This window comes from Oncorhynchus keta, chromosome 29 (assembly GCF_023373465.1).
Source record: "Oncorhynchus keta strain PuntledgeMale-10-30-2019 chromosome 29, Oket_V2, whole genome shotgun sequence".
Classification (NCBI taxonomy): Eukaryota; Metazoa; Chordata; class Actinopteri; order Salmoniformes; family Salmonidae; genus Oncorhynchus; species Oncorhynchus keta.
The window spans coordinates 25,851,181-25,871,247 of NC_068449.1; the positions used below are offsets into that span (position 1 = coordinate 25,851,181).

Sequence of the window (20,067 nt, forward strand, 5' to 3'; positions counted from 1 at the left end):
CTAATGTAATGCATTTTAGAATAAGGCTGTAACGTAACAAAATGCGGATAAAGTCATGGGGTCTGAATACTTTCCGAATGCACTGTATATGGGGGATAGGAAATTCTGTAAACAATTACATAGATAGAACCCACAATCTATCTGCAATGTTAAAGCTGATCTGCCTGTTAAAAACATACAAAAATAACTGTTAAGCCATCAACAAACACAGACAGAAAGATAGACAGACACAGGCCACACTAGAGGAGGATGAAGACCGGAGTGGTTCAAATTTAAGCTCACTTTTCCCATTACATCTCTCTACCCATTATTACATCCAAAATATTGTCATAGTTCTGCATAAATATTGAGAGAAAAAAAATCAAAGGCCATTTTCCATGTCATGGAAAGGCAGGCGTATCATTGTTTCAAAAGAAAAAACTATGGGGGTCAGACAACACTATATTACAGCAGTTAATGACAGGCTTATGGGGTGACAAGGAGCGGAACTGGTCAGTTCTCACACACGCACGCATGCACAGACGCACACACACACACGTTAGACTTCAGTCTACATCAAGAAACATCCAGAGTGTGCGTAGAGGCATAGACACAGACCACATGGGAACTATCAGGCCAAGGCATTAAGAAGTCTGCCAAAACATCACGAGACACAACACTTCTAGATGTTGTTGCAATCAATGCAGCTATACCAGAGCACTAATACATGGATCATTAATCTTTACTTGCGCAATGCTAATTGTCACAACGGGTCACTTTCTAACAGGCAGTTCCACATTTACTGGTGAGCACTGCTTCTGCTCTCATTAGCCTATACTGAGACTAGTGCTGCTCTGTGGTGACTTGAGAAGAACAGAGTAGGAGAGCAGTAGGAGCAGACGCCACACCAACATTTGAGACCAAACTGTTTACCTTTAATCAAGGGCTTCCATAACCGTTGCCCTCTAACCTATGCAACAACAGCCTGGTCTGGTCATGTGACCTCCAGTGAAGTGTGTGGGGGGGGGGCTAGGGATGGATAGAGGGAGGCGAAATAAAATCACAATAAGCTTGTGACAGATGTGAGCTGGGCCTCCTCTCTTCCAAACTAGGATGAAAAAAACTTCACATCCAACACCTGTAATTACATAACTACAAAGGTCAAGGGCCAAGGTACACTGAGAAGAGGAGACTACAAATGCGGGTGGCTTCGGTTATTGGGACAATAAATCAAAACATGGACCGCGTCAGAGAGAGGTAGAGTTTCTATTGTTCACAAATCAAAGTCTCTGATAGCATTGTCAGACAAGGGAATTTCAACTGGCAAAGGGGACATTTAAGCATGACATCTGTAGCTTTGCATTGCTATAAATGAGTTAAATCAACATGACTACTCCTAGGGCTTATTTATAACGACCTACAAGGAGGTTGTCAACAGAAGAGTCATGTTTTGTGTGTTTCCAACAAGCCACCTCATGAAGAGCCCCTCGTGGCTCTGATTGTTTCTGTTGGTTTAGCACAGTCTATGTCGAAGGGCCAGGCCTTAAATACAAAGCACAGAATCAATGGTGAAAAAACAGATGGAAACTGCAGCTAAGCATTGAGTGAGAGAGATGCTTACCCTAAGTCTCAGAGTCGGGCAGGCAGAATACCAACGGCCACACAAGATATGCCCTGGACATGCTCTGCTTTCTGTCTACCAAAACCCTGCCTGCTACAGCACATCAGTCAGATCAATAATGGCCTCTGACTGGCAACAACCACAACCAGGCCCAAACTACAAAGATCAGGGGTTGCACAGCCACACTCACAAATTATACATTTTGTCACACCACCTCAATACGTGTATTGTGAATCGCAGCCACACGGGGAGGATCCTTACCTTTTGAAGGCTGTTTGGGTTTAGTTGTGTCTTGTCGATGATCTTTATTGCCACCTGAGGAGAGAGCAAAAACAAGGTGTGTAGAAGACAAAATACCAGTATAAACAGTTGGTTAGGACATCTACTTTGTACATGTCACAAGTAATTTTTCCAACAATTGTTAACAGACAGATTATTTCACTGTATCACAATGCCAGTGGGTCATGAACGTACGTTGGTGCGAAAAGTGCAAATCAATCCCAGAACAACAGCAAATGACCTTGTGAAGATGCTGGAGGAAACAGGTACAAAAGTATCTATATCCACAGTAAAACAAATCCTATATCGACATAACCTGAAAGGCCGCTCAGCAAGGAAGAAGCCACTGCTACAAAACCACCATTAAAAAAGCCAGAATATGGTTTACAACAGCACATGGGTACAAAGATCGTACTTTTTGGAGAAATGTCCTCTGGTCTGATGAAACAAAAATATAACTGTTTGGCCATAATGACCAGCGTTATATTTGGAGGAAAAAGGGGGATGCTTGCAAGCCGAGGAACACCATCCCAACCGTGAAGCACGGGGGTGACAGCATCATATTGTGTGGGTGCTTTGCTGCAGGAGGGACTGGTGCACTTCACAAAATAGATGGCATCATGAGGTAGGAAAATTAAGTGGATATATTGAAGCAACATCTCAAGACATCAGTCAGGATGTTAAAGCTTGGTCGCAAATGGGTCTTCCAAATGGACAATGACCCCAAGCGTACTTCCAAAGTTGTGACAAAATGGCTTAAGGACAACAAAGTCAAGGTATTGGAGTGGCCATCACAAAGCCCTGACCTCAATCCTATAGAAAATATGTGGGCAAAACAGAAAAAGCATGTGCGAGCAAGGAGGCCTACAAACCTGACTCAGTTACACCAGCTCTGTCAGGAGAAATGGGCCAAAATTCAGCCAATTTATTGTGGGAAGCTTGTGGAAGGCTACTCGAAATGTTTGACCCAAGTTTAAATTGTTTAATGCAATGTTACCAAATACATTGCACAGGTTCCAGTATCTCAGAAATAGCCGGCCTCCCGGGCCTTTCACGCATGACAGTGTCTAGGGTGCGACAAGCAAAAAACATCCAGTGGAAGTCCTGTGGGTGAAAGCAGCTCATCGTGCAAGCTAACAGGTGGGCCACAAACAGGAAAATAAGAGCACAGTACAACAGTGGTATGCAGAACGGCATCTCGGAACGCACAACTTGTCAATCCTTGTCACAGATGGGCTATTGCAGCAGATGACCACACCAGGTTCCACTCATACCAGATAAAAACAAGAATAAGTGGCTTCAATGGGCACACGATCACCAACACTGGACAACTGAGGAGTGGGGAAAATTTGCCTAGTCCGACAAATACCAGTTCCTGTTGCATCATGCTGATGGCAGAGTCAGGATTTGGCGTAAGCTGCATGAGTCCATGGCCCCATCCTGCCTGGTGTCAAAGGTAATGCGGTGGTTACAGTGGTGTACTGGCGTGGGGAATGTTTTCCTGGCACACATTAGGTCCCTTGATATAAACAAGCAACGATTGAACGCTACAGCATATCTCAACATTGTTGCTGACCAAACCCAATAGAGCATCTATGGGATGAGAGAGAACGGGATGAGATAGATGTGCGCAGCATGAATGTCCTGCCGTCCAGTCTGCAGCAACTGTGTCATGCCATTGCGTCAGCATGGACCAACATACCTGTGGAACATTTCCGACACCTTGCAGAATCCATGCCATGAAGAATTCAGGCTGTTCTAAAGGAAAGGGGGGTACGACCCAGTACTAGCTGGGTGTACCTAATAAACTAGCTGGTGAATGTTCATTGCTTCTCTTTTTTTATGTCACCTACTGATGAAAAACATACAATTCATATTTGCACAACAAGAACAACGCTATTGAGGGGGGAAAGAAGAGTCTATTTTACAAAATTATTTAACCAGGCAAGTCAGTTGAGAACAAATTCTTATTTTCAATGACGGCCTAGGAACAGTGGGTTTAACTGCCTTGTTCAGGGGCAGAACGACAGTTTTTTTACCTCGTCAGTACAAGGATTCGATCTTGCAACTTTTCGGTTACTAGTCCAACGCTCTAACCACTTGGCTACCTGTATGTGTTGCTAGGTAAACCAGAAAGGGCCTACAGCAGCCTGTCATGCTGCAGGTCTCTCCTCTCACCTCTCTGCCAGTGAGGATATGGCGGGCCAGCTTGACCTTGGCGAAGTTGCCCTTCCCAATGGTCTTCAGGAGCCGATAGTTCCCCACATGAGGCTGCTCGTCGGCACCAGAGTTTCGGGTGCGGACTCCCGAGCGGACAGAGCGCGTGGTGACTTCCTGGCGCCCATTGCTGTGAGCCGTATGCTGTGGACAGACAGACGGACAGACATGAGTGAAACAGTGTGCTGTAGACAGAAAGACTGACGGACAGACAGGAGTGGAACATCTCTGCACTAGCAGTGGCTCATGCTGGGGCATTCCATCCCCTGTCAGGATCCAAAACAACTCTCCTGTTTATTACATGTTTATTAAAAAGATTATCATCAAGTAAACCAAGAGGGTAAAGAAAGGTTAGTGTAGGTTGGGGTTGCAAAATTTCGGGAACTTTTAATAAATTCCCTCGGAATGAAGAGGGAATAAGCAGGAAATCCAGAATCCTCCTACCAGGATTTCTGGAAAACCAGGGAATTTTGCAACCCTAGTGTAGGTGACTCACTGTAGTGCAGTTTGACTATCCAGTGTATGTCCAGCGTATTGATCCTCTGACCATGGTTAAAAGCCCACAACACCCCAACCCAAAATCAGATAGAGACTTTTCTATGGGTCAGTATTGACTGTTATCACTGTTATCACTTGCAGGGATGCTATAATAAAAAATGTTCAAATGTAACCCTTTTTTCTCCCCAATTTCGTGACATCCAATTGGTAGTTACAGTCTTGTCCCATCGCTGCAACATGTTTTAATTTCTGTTGTGATCCACTACCAGCCTAAACAACAACCTAAACACAACACCTCTGAATGTGAGAACAATTCAACTCTCTCATAAACCTTCTCCAAGTAGATCACACTTAAAGTATTATTAACTGGCAATATACTGAGTATACCAAACATTTGGAACACCTTCCTAATATTGAGTTGCACCCCACCTTTTGCCCTCAGAACAGCCTCAATTCCTCGGGGCATGGACTCTACAAGGTATCGAAAGCGTTCGACAGGGATGCTGGCCCATGTTGACTCCAATGCATCCCAAAGTTGTGTAAAGTTGGCAGGATGTTCTTTGGGTGGTGGACCATTCTTGATACATGTGAGAAATTGTTGACCATGAAAATCCCAGCATTGTTGCAGTTCTTGACACAAGGTGGTGCGCCTGGCACCTACTACCATACCCTGTTAAAAGGCACTTAAATATTTTTTCTTGCTCATTCACACTCTGAATGACACACATACACAATCCATGTCTAAGCTGTCTCAAGGCTTAAAAATCATTATTTAACCTGTCTCCTCCCCTTCATCTACACACTGACTGAAGTGGATTTAACAAATAACATCAATAAGGGATCATAGCTCTCACCTGGACAGTCTGTCATGGAAAAAGTAATACATATATTGTATACTCAGGGTATGTTCCTTCACTATAATATTAATTCCAGATTAACCAGATACAAATGAAGGAAACTTCATACAACAGTATAAAATGATCAAATTCACTAACAGACATTCAAAGAGTTGCAGAGATTTCTCTTATTAATAAATCGTTACTTACTATGGTGATGGGGGGTCTCTTCATCGACGGAGACCCTGTCATTTTTGTGCTGGCAATTTGAATGCCATTTAACCAGATAACTCTCTCGTTTTTGTGGGGGTAACTCATAGATCCCCTCGCGCTTGCCCGATACTCTCAACGAGAATGAAAACTGACAGACGATTGCCTTTGAACTGAAAGGGGTGGGAACTGTGTAAGCCCATTGGTAGGCGAGCAATTGGCACCTCTATTGACCGACACTCTTCTAACAGATAAGGTTTGGATGGAGATACAAATGAGGATCTATCATTGTCCACAGACCAAACACAGCATATGTCGTGTTATCAGGCAACATAGGAGATTACAGCCATGGACATGCACAGTAGAGGAACGAACATATGCCCATCTCCCGTGTGACACAATGTATCGAACACTCAGATACAATGTAGCCAGTAGCCTAAGTAAAATTGTATGATACAATGGGACAGGGAGAGTGGTTATTTTGTATTGTCAGACACAATACACCTCTAACTACTTAATAATACATTTACTTACGCTTTCCGCCTCTTTCTCATTGACCGTAGGTAGTGGAGTTTTTGTTGACATTTTATTCTCGATTAATGTTGCCTCTATTTCCCGGATGATTAAATTCTGCACCTTCTTTGGCAATACAAGGGGTGGCGATTGTACTCTTGCTTCTGGACCAAAACCATGGGTTCTGGATACTGACTCAACATCGGTCCATCCAATCCAAATGTGTCTCAAGGTGTCCCGAGGACGCAGAAAAAGTGTGATGATGACATCTATTTCCCTATAACGCTCACTCGGTATATAGTCATTTATATTGAGAATGAATGCTGATAAGCTATATTTTTATTTGAAAAATTCCATACATGGCCTCTTAAATTTAAGTAATTATCAGAGACTGGCTCCAATCTAGGCTAGAATAGCACTCGGACAGAAAGGACGGCAGATGGTTGTTGTCACCGGTCCCAAAATCGCTCCTTTTTGTAACGCAATCCTTGTGTGCCTTGATGTCCTGTCCGTCTGTATTCCTGAGTTTCAATAGCGTTTATCTTTCTGACTCGCTGTCGGCTCAATTTCTTCCATCTCCGATTCAGAATGAGGCTAGTGTTTTAGGTGGGACCAAAATGGCTACTCACGGGTTGGATCGGGCCAAATCCTGTCAGAACAGCAGAGGAAGTGAGGAAACAGGCGTCCCTCGGCGCTCATTGGAGCGCAATACAGCCGGTGATAGCGCAGTCACCACTCAGTGATTCACATTAATGACAGATAGGAAATAACAGGTCTTTCTCTTGTGTACAAGTTCATGCCTTTACCTACAGAAACCATGAGGCAGTGGTTGTGCTTGCAAACGTAGCTGGGTTATGGCAGGTCCCTCCCATAAAGTAAATATACTGAATAAAAATAGAACGCAACATGCAACATTTTCATTGATTTTACCGAGTTACAGTTCTATGAGGAAATCAGTCAATTCATTAGGCCCCAATCAATGAACTTAACATGACTGGGAATACAGATATGCAGCTGTTGGTGAGATACCTTTAAAAAAGTGGGCCTCAGGATCTCGTCACGGTATTTTTGTGCATTCAGATTTCCATCGATAAAATGCAATTGTGTTCGCAGTTTACGCCTGCCTGCCCATACCATAACCCCACAATGGGGCACTTTTCACAACATTGACGTCAGAAAACCGCTCCGCCACACAACGCCATACACATTGTCTGCGGTTGAGGCAGGTTTCGATGTATTGCCAGATTCTCTAAAACTAAATTGGAGGCAAGTTTGTTAGATACATTAATATTACATTCTCTGGAACAGCTCTGGTGGACATTCCTGCATTCAGAATGCCAAATGCTCTCTCCCTCAAAACCTGAAACATCTGTGGCATTGTGTTGAGAGACAAACTGCACATTTTAGTGTGGCCTGTTAATGGTCCTCAGCACAAGGCACACCCATGTAATGACCTTGCCGTTTAATCAGCTTCCTGATATGCCACAGGTCAGGTGGATGGATTATCTTGGAAAAGGAGTAATGCTCACTAACAGAGCTGTAGCAAATGTGCACAAATTCAGAGAAATAAGCTTTCTGGGAGTATTTCAGCTCATGAAAAATGGGACCAACACTTTACATGTTGCGTTTATATTTTTGTTCAGTGTATATTTGCCTCATCCAAGTGAAGTAGGCCTATATAATAGATACTGATGCAATATACTGAATACAAATCAGGGGGGGGGGGGTTAAGGAGTCACCCCGATGAGCTTCATATAGTTGTGTTTTCTGTGCGCTCATTATTCCAAAAAGTTGTATCAATTCAAAAATATGCTGCAATGGCACTGCTGACTTGTCAAGAGGGGGAATAGCACAAGTGTGTTGAGTACTGAGTGACATCCAGAAGTTATGCACAGTTTACACATACCACAGAGCTGACAATATCAAGAATACCATCTAATAATTCAATTGGAACAAAATAGTTGTGGACAGTAAAACATTTAATGACAAAAAAGGGAAGAAATTCATGCCAGTCAAGTAATTCCCCAAAACTGACCCATATCTCAGATCGGATACATCTCAAAATTACAGAGGAAATGTGTATAGCGCCATGTTAATCATGCCAGGAAACAGTGAGGGTGTGAGAAAAGGAAATGAGGGCTGGTGATTTGACAAGATGAAAAAATGTGATTCAAAGCTACAACTTCTCAAAAATGGCATCCTTGTTTAATTAAATTGCATCAATATCGAAGTCGTCCTCTTCCTCGTCAGGCTTGTTCGGTTTTACTGTCTCCACTTTCAGTTCCCGAGCAGAAGAATCATACACAACCTGAGTATGAGAAAATAAGACTTGTTACATTACAGTAAGTCTTGCATTAGCTGCAATTTTGACTAAACAGATCCTAGTAGCCCAACTCACAGTATAAAACTGGAAAAACTGTGAAATCAGGGGATAGTCTAACCAGTACCTCCACATTTTCATCATCCTCTTCCTCCTCTACCTCACTGCCCTCACTCTCTTCCTCCGCCTCCTTCAGCCACCTGATGAAAGGAGATGCCCTAGCATGGATCTCTTTGGCAAGTTCCTTAGAGACATACTTCTTGGACACCTGACAGAGAGTCATGAGCAACGAGACTTAGAGAACCGAGCAAACAGAAAATTAAACATCACTTATTTTTACAAGAAGCTACGTAAGTGGGACATTCAAATGTATTGAAGTGTGTGCGAGCAATGTACATGTTCCACCACACACCTTCTCTGCCCAGGACAGTATGACATCTTCCTCCACTAAATCAGCATCATACAGGTCTTTGAGCACGACAGGCACACGGGGCAGCAGCTGGGCTTGGTGCAGCTTCACCAAGCACTCAAAGCCTCCCAGGAGGTACTTCTGGGCCTTCTTGTTATTCACACAGAACTGAAGTCATAAGGAACAGTAACAAAACCCATGATCAATTTGAGATGGTTTTGGACAACTGTCCCCTCTTGAATGCATTACCACTGAGTTATGAGGTTAAGACAGAGGTCAAATGTAACAATACGGATTTGAAGACTCACGCGAAGGAAATGGCGTTTGTATTTCTTGATCTGGTCACGGATGTTTTCGTCAAACAGCAGTTCGCTCAGAATCAGCGGTCCCATGGCCATCACATCCAGACGCTCTGCCTCCACCAAGATCTCCTTATCTGCTGCATCAACGGCGCAGTCCTCCCTTTTTTGCTGGAGACGGGGAAAGTAACCACAAACAAGAACGCTTTTTAACACCATGGTCTTCAACATAGACCCCAAGAAGCCTAGCAACACAAAGATTTGAGTGTGGAACAGGACTACAAGGCAACACTTCTTGGTCCCGGTCATAAAACGTTCACTCTTTCATTGTTACCCTATAGGAGACCCTGATCCTGGAGTTCCACAACAAATTGACAATTTAGCTTAATGTTTAAACTGCCATTCCTCTTTGTTTTCCATTAAAAATGCAAAAAAAAAAAAAAAATCTAATCCACAATGCAGATTAATGGTTCTATTACCCATGTATGACCGCTTGGACCGGGCAATTAAGTGATGTGAAGTCTACCGCAAACCTTTACAGACATAGAACACAGCTACAGTAACATGTCGATAGCGACAATTGTGAACGTCGCAGACCAAGAAAATAAATAAGTGACAGAATTCTGCTCTGGCATAAAATGTTCTGTATTTTCTCCCCAACAATAAACGGCGCTGACTGATGTGCTGCTGTGTTTTTTTTTATGGCATTTAGGTTTAATTTCTATTAAATGTCTTGGTTAGTCACAGTATTTAACTAACTTTAAAAGTACTTTTTTAGGACATAGTCTGCCCGCAGGCAAGGCAGAAGGCTACGCACAGCAACTCAGGATTTGATTGACAGTTCTGGTTGCCTAGTGATGGACATTAGTTCTGCTTCAGAAGCCTCATTCCTTTACAGACAAGTACAATGCCCATTCATATCTCCAGAAGTTTAGTGTCTGCATTTAAAAAGCCGTAGTGTACCCTACCCTAGCAGACAAACATGCCGTAGCTGCAGTGCGTTCAAGGGGTCACATTCCATTATGTCTGAAAAGGGTAAATCAATAAAGGCTCCCGGTAGCCTTCTGTAATTTCAGATGAGGCAGAAACGAAGAATAGGCTACCCTGTGCTCACAAAACTGTCCCGAAGAGGCTACTGTATCCCGGCAGAATCTGTTTTATTTATTTACACATTCTTATTTACAATGACAGCCTACCCCAGCCAAACCCTAATGACGCTGGGCAAATTGTGCACCACCCTATGGGACTCCCAATCACAGCCAGTTGTGATACAGCCCATGATTGAACCAGGGTCTGTAGTGACACCTCTAGCCCTGAGAAGCAGTGCCTTAGACCCCTGCGCCACTCTGGAGCCCTGTACCATGAATAGGCGAAAATATTCTACACGCAACAGACAGAAGACTGATCACACATTTGCATCATTAGTGAAAAAGAGAGCAGACAGGCCAGCATGGGTGAGAGGCAGCAGAAACATGCTAATTTGTTTTGGTAATGTGCATCTCGCAATGTCTTGTCTTGCAAATTCCCCAAAGTAGCCTAAAAGGTTCCCCTTCCTCTGGCTTTACACAACTTTCCCAGGCCTTTATAGCCTATAACAGAAAATAACTGCACTGCGATTTCAATTAAGTGGGGGGAATACAAAAACATTGTTTTTGTTTTTCTTAACGTTAAGGATCCCAACTTCGTTTAAAGGTTCACACCCTGACCGCAGGTACTGCAGGAGCTTGTCCCAACTACACCCCACACCAACCGAGCTAATTGCATTTAGTCAGTCACTAAACTAATCAACACACCTGGTCTAGTTAAATCAAAAACATGAAGTGCTTATGGCACTCTAGGACCAAAGTCACCTACACCATAGCAAAGAGAATTTCACAATCAGTCACAAACTTTCATTATCCTTGTAATTAGTTTCAGGCACAACTTACTTTGACAAAGTTATAGAATATGTTGACCCGCTCCTCCAGGGTCTTCTCCAGGTCCTCACTGAGGGTCAGGTTCTTCGCATGGGAGCTGATCTCCTCCATCCTTCGTCTCTGTGCCTCCTCCGTGGTCTCCTCTGCCCAATCCTCATCATCTTCACCGTCCTGATACACAACATATTATCACTGGGTAAATGCTGCTAGATGGCAGGCTTGAGATACTGACAAACTAGTCCCTCAGACCAATAATAACTTGGGAGGCAGGTGGAGAGTTGTTCCCCCTATTCAACCGCTAACATTAAGAACTGGCATGGTTTGCGTACATTAATGAGGATACTCACCACGGCATCAGGGGCATCTATGTCGTTATGGTTCCCAGCCTCAACGCTGCCAGAACCATTCTCCTTGTCCTTCTTACGATTCTTCTTATCTTTCTTCTTCTCCACAGACCCAGGTTCATTTTCTGATGAAAAAGCCACCGGCGCTTTGACTCAATAGGGCACATATCTGACTTGACTTTTAGATTAGTAAGGAAACAAATTATGGGCAAATTCTTATTGTGTGCTTACCTGGTGGGTTTTTGAGGATGAATGTGCAGAGCTTGTGTCGTGTGTCTAGCATGCCGCGGTACCCACAGGCCTTACAGGAGTTACCGATTGTTTGTTTCTTAGGATTGATATGCTGCAATGAAAAAGGTGAAACAAATTAGCATATTCACCCTAATGACAGTGACTATACCACCAATAACAGACAAGTAATAATTTACCCAACAGACCATAACTGTATTGCAAGACAAAAAGACAATTCATCACTCAATGCAGGGTATGTAGCATACAAAATTAGATCCAAATGGCTGCGGCATGAACAAGCAGAACCCAAAATTACAGATGTAGCACAAGGTACGCAGGACATCAAATATATCTATATACAAAAACCTGACCAGGGCTGTCATATCTACAGGCCTCAGGAGGGACCTTGATAACACATTACGCGGAGTAAAAAAAAAAACATAAATAAAAATAAACATAATTAAAAAAACATTACCGGGAAAACTGACCATCTGTGACGTTGGTATAATGGTCAAATTACAATTGCAAAGTCCCACAGATCAATGCGCTCGGCACACTTCATTCCTGTTCCCCTCTACTACCCAAACATACACCACAAATATGTTCCTCAAATAGTTACCAGATCAGTTTCAGGGTTATCACACTCAGGACACAGCACAAATTTCCGGATAAACACATCTAGCATGTCCTGCAACTTGTTTGCCTCATGGGATCCGTTGACGATGAAGCGGTCATTCTTTGCATCAAACTGGGTCTGAGCACCAAGCTCACAACCAAAAAACTTGGTCGGATCTGCAAGGAGGATAAGAGTCTAAATCAACATCCCCTAAGCTAATGGATGGTAATGCACACTAACATTTAGCCACGTACAAAGGTATCAATGTATGGTGCGAGTCAATGTTAGCACTTCAGAAAACACTTGTGGTGGGGAGGTCAACTTACATGTTGGAGGCCTACTCAGTGCCTTTGCAACATCAGTCATGTTGACAATGACGGTCTTGATTCCATTTCCTTTGCCCTCAACCTGGACACAAATCCGACCACAAAAACAAAACAAAATTTTAAGAATCATTTTGCAGATGATCACCCTTGAGGCCTGCACATCTCACTGGAAAATAACTAAAATAACCACACCCTAAGATAGTCATTCAACATTCTTGATATATGAAAGTCATTTCTCTTACAGGATCATACTATACCAGATAGTCACCTTAGCAATCAGACGGGGCATCTTGTAGCGATAGAACTGGTCTGCCACACTGCGGTTGACATTAACAGACATTTTGCCTGGCTACTAGCACTATCAGTAAGATAAAAATATATTGAATGGAGATGTTTCGGGATCTTCTGTCTGGAAAATACAGGATGACATAAACGACTGCAAGCGTCCACCGTCTCTGACATGAAAAATATTTTGCCAAAGTGGCCGCAAGCTCCTTGCTTGTAGACTAGGTTTCCACACAGGTTCCAACAGCTGCACAACAGCTCTGAAAGAAAGGGCGAAAGGCACAGACATCAGCTCTAGTGCCACAGATTCTGATAACAATGATGGCAATGGCTTTTATTGAATACCCAAGTAGCCTATATAATTCTATGACTTGACCTTTTAAAACAATCTGTATAGGTATATTGTTAGCTACCCAATGTGTCCATAGTGTGACTAAAAATATCACCGTTGACAATTAGACAATACGAAAAGGCAGTCTGACATTTAGCTCATTATCCTCCAATTCCGACCAGGCATTGCCATGGAGGTGGTCAAGACACGAGTTGAAGACATCAAATTCGGCATCAAAAATTACTCTAACCTACGGAGCTAGCCATCTTCATGACTAGAGCAGTTAATCACATGTCAATGGGTTTGTTAACTAGCTACGCTAGCCAGCCAATTGATTTTGCTTTACCGTTAACTAGCTAATACATTTAACGACACATAATTTCACCTCGATATACAAACCCCTTACAAACGAAGATGGGTAGATTAGCAACCAGAAAACCTGACTGATGAAGCTAGCGTACGCAGAATTCAGAATAACTGGGAACTCGGAAATCTCCGACTTCAGGACGTCCAGAACAACTGGCAACTCAGAAAAACCGAGTTCCGACTGGTATTTGTCATTAAGGGTCATCCAACTCGGAATCTCGGGCATCTATCTAGAGTTCCGACTGAAGAGCATTGACGTCATGATTCGACCTCGTTTCCGAGTTCCCAGTTATCTTGAAAGCGTCATTCATGCCGCGATCAAAACAACTGGGAAATCTGGAGAAGAAAAAGCGCGCTCCGACTGGGAAAGATATTTGAATTCCACCTCCGGCCTCTTTCTAGAGCTCCGACGTCATGATTTGACCTCGTAAGTGTCCGGGTTCCCAGTTATTTTGAACGCGCCAAAACTACTAGTTGGCACTGAAGAGTGCGTCATCAGATGGCACGAGTGATGGGAGACGCCATTTTGAGGTTAAGACGCAGAAAATGTCATTTTAAAATATAAATACATTTACGACAGCACCTTAATCGTTATATAGTCATAATGCACTCACCGATTTCGTAAAACAAAGACATAAACACACCGCTGGTCGTCCAAGAGGCGCAGTGAACCAATAGCTGTGATGTGTTGCTAGGCTTGTGGTGGCAAAATAAGTGTCGTGAACGTCGGAGGTGACACGATCCAGCAGATTCTTGCCCCTATTGTGAAAATATTCTGGACGCCCTCAGAGTGGGGATACCTAAGGAAACGCGAAAGTCAGTCAGTATAAACTTGCTAACTAGATAATGCGGATAGCTAGCACGTTGATACTCTCACGCTAACTTTAGCTGTTGTTTTGTAAAGTTGCCTAACTAGCTTTGGCTAAATATAACATGTTGGTAACACAACAATTGCTAGCTAGACAACAGTAAGATGGTCGACAGTAAAATGGCTTACCTCTCGAAGGTTATTTTCCAATGCTTCTGCTTCTTCTGCGTTCACGACAACTGGGAACATGGAACTCGGGAATCTCCGACATCAGATTTTACCGCGCGTTCCAGACAACTGGGAACGCGTTCCGACTTCGAAAAATAGTTTGTCATGCAACTCTGAATTCCAAGTCGGAAACTCAGGGATCATCCTAGAGCTTCGACTTCTCCGACCTAAAGATCAGTGATTTCATAATTTGGCCGAATTCCTATGGTGCTTTCAGGACAGCTAGATTTCGGAATTGGATGACCAAGTTAAAAACTATTTTTCCCCGTCGTTCGTTTTTTCAGAGTATCCGGTGTTCTTGAACGCACTGAAGTCGGAGAAGTCCGAGTTCCCAGTTATTTTGAACGCAGCACCATACATCATATTATGGTGCATGGTTTTACACATATAATTAAGGATTTAAAGCTACATTTTTGGGGGTGACCCAACCAAATTCACATATAAATGTGTGTTATAGGTTCTCATTGAAAGCAAGTCTAAGAAGTGAAACTGTGTATTGTTTCTATTTGCACTCTTTCCAGTGGTGTAGTGTAAAAATACTTTAGAGTACCACTTAAGTCGTTTTTCTGTGCATCTGTACTTTAATATTTATACTTTTGACAACTTTTACTCCACTACATTCCTAAATAAAATGATCTACTTTATACTCCATACATTTCCCTGACACACAAAATTACTTTGTACATTTTGAATGCTTAGCAGTTAAAGGCAAAATCCCTGGTCATCCCTACTACCTCTGATCTGGTGGATCACTAAACACACATGCCTTGTTTGTTAATAATGCTGGAGTGTGACCCCAGGATATCTGTAAATTAAAGAAACAAGAAAACTTGTGTGGTTTTTTTCTTACAATAAATTATTTGATATTATTTGCATAGTGTATCTTTAATATGATCTTTATGGTTTTATGCATATAATTAGGAACTAGTCATATTATTATTATTATATATATTATTTAATAGGATCTCTATGATTTTATTGTACTGGGCATGCCACGTTCACATATAGTCGGAACTAGGAAACTAGGAAATGTCCAGCTTGCAGAATCATTAATCGCAACACGTGTTTAACTGCAACCAGTTAGCAAGTCGGAAATGTCAGAGTTTCTTCGTTCCGAATAGCATGTGAACGCAGCAACATTCCGCAATTTTGGCCTTTGTCCGTTCTCCCGCAACCAAACACCACTAATGTAGAACAAAAAGTTTGATCTGTCCCGTATTTCAGTAAGACATTCCGACCTGTCTATTGCAGTTACCTTGCACTTATGAAAATATAGGCCTGTATCACAGGATGTCGGTGGCACCTTAATTGAGGAGGACGGGTTTATGGTAAGGGCTGGAGCGGAATCTTATCAAATACTTGTATGATAACATGCTATCATACACACACATTTGCGTATGTCTTAACTAATAATATCAAAATGGCGTCTCCCATCACTCGTGCCATCTGATGACGCACTCTGCAGTGCCAACTAGTAGTTATTGTAAGAAAACTCCTCACAGCCAGGAAAACAGCAAGTAGCTCCAGGTAATTGATATGCAGTGCTCTTAGTTCTGTCGACCAAACCCCCCTTTCAGAGTAGCCACACACTCTCCCTGTCTCCTGCAGCCAGGAAGCCCCCTTAACACTGATTTAAAAAAGAGAGGCCCTTCTCCAGTAACCCCAGGCAAACAGGACAGCACTTGTGAGTATCATGCCCTAGTCTTACTCTTACCACTGGCCATCTTACTCAAGCAAGGAAGCACAAACTACACAAGCAAAGCAGAAGTGCTAGGCTTTGAGCAAACACAAATCCTACCCAAGCAAGGAAGTATTAGCTACATGAGCAGAAAGTAGTTTGGTTTTAGCAAAAACCAATAACTAGACCCCAAACTCGCAACATCTAGGTGGACGAATAATCTCCCCCCACTAACAGACACCTAAGACGCTTGTAAATTGTGTGAGCTGAAGAATTGAGGAAATGAATGCTAGTCATGGTGTTATAGCCAGGAAGGCGAGGCTTCCGGGGATGGGCTCTGCCCTTTGGGCATGTTTTTAGTTTTCTTCAGGTGAATGTGATTGGTTGTTGACTCCCCATAGTATGTTATACAGAGTGACCGACTGAAAGAGAACAGACTCCCACTTCTTCCATCCTTCAAAGTTCCATATCTCCTCACTCGGGGTAGTACAGCTCATGACAGCCTTTCATGTAACTCCATCGCCGAGAAGTCTCGGCCGCATCCACAATGATGTCCATCTTTCAAGACTTTTTCTCCACTTTGGCAGTGCTGTTGATCACCATAGCCATAAGGAGAAAGTCCACCTTCTTAACCTATAGAATATCTGGGTCCTGATGATGAGAGCCAACCCCTGCTGCCTACAGTGAATGCCTATCCACCACCGTTGGCCCTTCAGGACCATTCGCCTGCTCAACCCTCTTGGCAGCTGCTGCATATGATATGTTCTGGTTGGCCCTGACTTTAGCCACCTCATTTTCTTTCACCCTCGTCGGGCACGCCAAACATGAAGCAACATGGTTCCCACCACAATTGAAATATTTCACGTGATCAAAACTCAAACCACACTCAATGTGATCTCTATAACTTTCACTCCTTTGCTTCTTTCATCTACAGACACTTTCCACATGTCCAAAGGCACTATAGTGATTACACTGCAACAATCTTAGGACAAACGCTCTAGGTAGGGACTCCGGTTCAAAAAACTAATTACAGATAGACTCTTCACTTTCTCTCCCGTATCTACTTGATTCATCCAATGTGCATCAATCACTCCAGGGATATTTGTTATTTCTTCCATCTTGACTTCCTATGAACGCCAGATATTACCCCCTTGAGAGGTGCACTGCACCGAAGAGCTACGCACGACACGGTAACCTTCTCAAATCAAGTACACAAAATCAAAAAAAGTCCACTTATTGTAATCCTCACTGCATTCACCCATCACTCTTTCCACCAGCTTGGATAGTTCAAATTGATTCCTCAGGTTTGGCAACTCAATCCTCCCCTCCTCAACAAACCACACTCCTACAAGATAAGAAAGGGCATTCGCAGAACTACCTGTTTTGTTTCCCATGCACTACTTTGGTCCGTTTTCTATTCTTTTGGACCATTGTCCAATCTTCCTTGCTTTTACCACCATAAGTTTGAAGTTAATCACAGTCTCCAGTTTCCGCCATCTTTCTGAGTTGCCTGTACCTCAACGCCATTGGTCCCATTCAGAGGGAGAATCTCAACTCCATACTCCTTCTCAATTCGATTTGGTAAACTCCTGCGTCCTCTCTCCTCCTTCCTCTCTCTCCTTTTGAAAAAGGTCAAAGGTAGGCCTAATCGAGGATAGGCGGCAGGTAGAAGGAACATTGACGAAAATCCACTTGTATGAAATTACATTTACAGGGTTGAAATCCCCAAATAAATGTGTATATTGATTTTTTTTAAATAGCTAGTGGTGCAAGACATTTTATAGATAAAAGGATACATATCATATTTCTCCTTCCAGAAAACAACAACTGCTTCAAAGGGGGCGTGGCAGATATCAAAACTCTTCCGCGAAGGACTCCGGTAGGATACACATGACCATCCTCGATGAAAGATGGCTATCAAGGAGGGGAGGACAATCTTCTGTTCGACTACTAACATATTGACTTCTCAACCACCGACAACTTATTGGTTTCTAGGTCACTGAAGATAGAGGCTGGAGGACGAGCTTTTGCCCAAATGACAAAAGGCTCTTGCGTCCTTTCTCCTCGCCTCCTTCTCAAAACCCATTGGAAAAGGTCAGAGGGGATGGACTTCTGACTTTCTCATCCAATGGGATTTGAGAAGATGGCAAGAAGAGAAGACTCGAGGAGTATGCTATTGAGATTCTCCCAGATGGCTAATTTTCATACAGGATTTACCCCAGTGTTTTACCCAAAAGGCAGACTTTTCTGTTTCCATCTACGCGGGCCAGCACCCGTGTCTCACTGGGCCATGGCTCCGGTGGATCCACTTTCACCTGGGGCCAAAGCCAGGCCACTGGTACTTTTCAGCCCTCATCTACATAACAATGGCTCACTGTGAATTTGAACACCTTTGCACAAAATAACCATCTTAGTCTATGCCGCTCTGACATTGCTCATTCAAATATTTGTATTTCCTTAATTCCATTCCTTTACTTTAGATTTGTGTGTAATGTGTGTATTGTTGTGAAATTGTTAGATATCACTGCACTGTTGGAGCTAGAAACACAAGTATTTTGCTACATCTGCAATAACATCTGCTAAACATGTGTATGTGACAAATAAAATGTTATTTAATTTTGATGATGCAGTGGTTGTTGATTTTGCTCTCCCCAAGTTTTTAGTTTCACACTCCTATTGAAAACACAATTACACTTGAATTTACATTAATGTAAAACACTGGCGACACACTGGTGTGGGAGTAAGTTTCCATGGAAATGTTGCAAATGCCTCCTCATTCTTCTCTTTCAATGCTAGACCTATGCCTGACGGGATAAATTCCTCTTTAGCCAAAATGTGAACTGTCTGCACAACTTGTTATCCCCGCCCTCCCCTTTCATCCATTGGAGAAATCCTTCTTCATCGATGGGGTTGATGTAGTGGAGTGTGCGTCGGAGACAGGGAGGAAGTAATTAATCCTCCCTGTCTAATCCTTCACTAGAGTTCTCTCTATTTACACACAATGACCATATCAAGCAAATAAAAAAACAACACACATGTTAAACTATTCAATGGAATAGTACTGATGTTGAGAATACTGGAAGTTAGTTTACACAAACAAAAACAACTTTCTCTATGCAGTTTCAATTCAAATGTATTTGGTTAAGGACACTCCCTCATATCACTCCCCTGCAGTCCCCCAACGCCAAAATATAGTGCCTTCAGAAGGTATTCAAACCCCCTGAATTTTTCCACATTTTGTTGTGTTACAAAGTGAGATTTAAATGGATTTAATTGTAATTTCTTGTCAAAGATCTACAAAAATACTCAAAAGGTGGAAGAAAAAGTCTAACATTTGTAAAAACAAATCATCATGAAAAATAACACCAGTATATCTTGATTAGATAAGTATTCAACCCCCTGAGTCAACACATGTTAGAATCACCTTTGGTAGCGATTACAGCTGTGAGTCTCTAAGAGTTTTCCACACCTGGATTGGGCAATATTTGCCCATTATTCGTTTTAACATTCTTCAAGGTCTGTCAAACTGGTTGTTGATCATTGCTAGACAAAAATGTTCAGGTCTTGCCATAGATTTTCAAACTGTAACTAGGCCACTCAGGAACATTCAATGTCATCTTGGTAAGCAATTCCAGTGTATATTTGGACTTGTGTTTTAGGTTATTGTCTTGCTGAAAGGTGAATTTGTCTCCCAGTGTCTGTTGGAAAGCAGACTGAACCAGGTATTATGTTTATTTTTAACCCAAGAAACTCCCTA

General features: G+C 42.6%; 2 protein-coding genes and 1 long non-coding RNA gene across 27 annotated transcripts in view; 1 reads left to right on the plus strand and 2 right to left on the minus strand.

Annotated features, from left to right (window-relative positions):
- The window catches only part of LOC118362598 (MAP/microtubule affinity-regulating kinase 3-like), a 32,815-nt gene extending 25,865 nt beyond the window's left edge, over window positions 1-6,950 (minus strand). For 5 of the 21 annotated variants that reach the window (XR_004821245.2, XM_035743051.2, XM_052486331.1 and 2 more), the window contains exons 1-3: window positions 5,641-5,779; window positions 4,058-4,240; window positions 1,862-1,915 (exon numbers count right to left, since the gene is read on the minus strand). Coding sequence is in view for 20 of the 21 variants with exons in the window: in XM_035743051.2 (XP_035598944.1) it covers window positions 1,862-1,915; window positions 4,058-4,240; window positions 5,641-5,748 (345 nt within the window). In the remaining variant the exon portion in view is untranslated. Of the gene's footprint in view, window positions 1-1,861; window positions 1,916-4,057; window positions 4,241-5,640; window positions 5,781-6,174 lie in introns of those variants that run through there. The other 16 variants (XM_052486330.1, XM_035743055.2, XM_035743052.2 and 13 more) reach the window with 8 other exon arrangements.
- Window positions 6,951-8,114: 1,164 nt separating this feature from the next.
- Window positions 8,115-14,878, minus strand: LOC118362604 (eukaryotic translation initiation factor 5-like). Of its 5 annotated transcripts, none has more exons than XM_035743079.2 (12): window positions 14,594-14,878; window positions 14,241-14,396; window positions 12,883-13,159; window positions 12,615-12,696; window positions 12,292-12,464; window positions 11,673-11,784; window positions 11,445-11,566; window positions 11,110-11,268; window positions 9,191-9,352; window positions 8,886-9,050; window positions 8,601-8,741; window positions 8,115-8,461 (listed from the first exon to the last, which is right to left on the minus strand). In XM_035743079.2, the coding sequence occupies exons 3-12, from the start codon at window positions 12,952-12,954 to the stop codon at window positions 8,363-8,365; spliced, it is 1,287 nt and encodes a 428-aa protein (XP_035598972.1). In that variant the 5' UTR covers window positions 12,955-13,159; window positions 14,241-14,396; window positions 14,594-14,878; the 3' UTR covers window positions 8,115-8,362. The 5 variants fall into 5 exon arrangements, with proteins under 5 accessions (XP_035598972.1, XP_035598970.1, XP_035598974.1 ...); XM_035743077.2 differs by having other exon boundaries at window positions 14,211-14,396; XM_035743081.2 differs by lacking the exon at window positions 14,241-14,396.
- On the plus strand, window positions 13,900-18,932 carry LOC127913629 (uncharacterized). Its single transcript, XR_008086244.1, has 2 exons — window positions 13,900-14,023; window positions 18,128-18,932. It is a non-coding gene; the product is annotated as an uncharacterized LOC127913629 (long non-coding RNA).
- The last annotated feature ends 1,135 nt before the right edge of the window (window positions 18,933-20,067 follow it).

Coding starts and splice junctions, on each gene's coding strand:
- LOC118362604 (XM_035743081.2), bottom strand. CDS start 12,954: ATGTCTGTTAATGTCAACCGCAGTGTGGCAGACCAGTTCTATCGCTAC. Junction 11,567..11,672: donor CATCCTCAAAAACCCACCAG/GTAAGCACACAA, acceptor CTTTTTCATCAG/AAAATGAACCTGGGTCTGTG. Junction 9,051..9,190: donor ACAAACGCCATTTCCTTCGC/GTGAGTCTTCAA, acceptor TTATGACTTCAG/TTCTGTGTGAATAACAAGAA.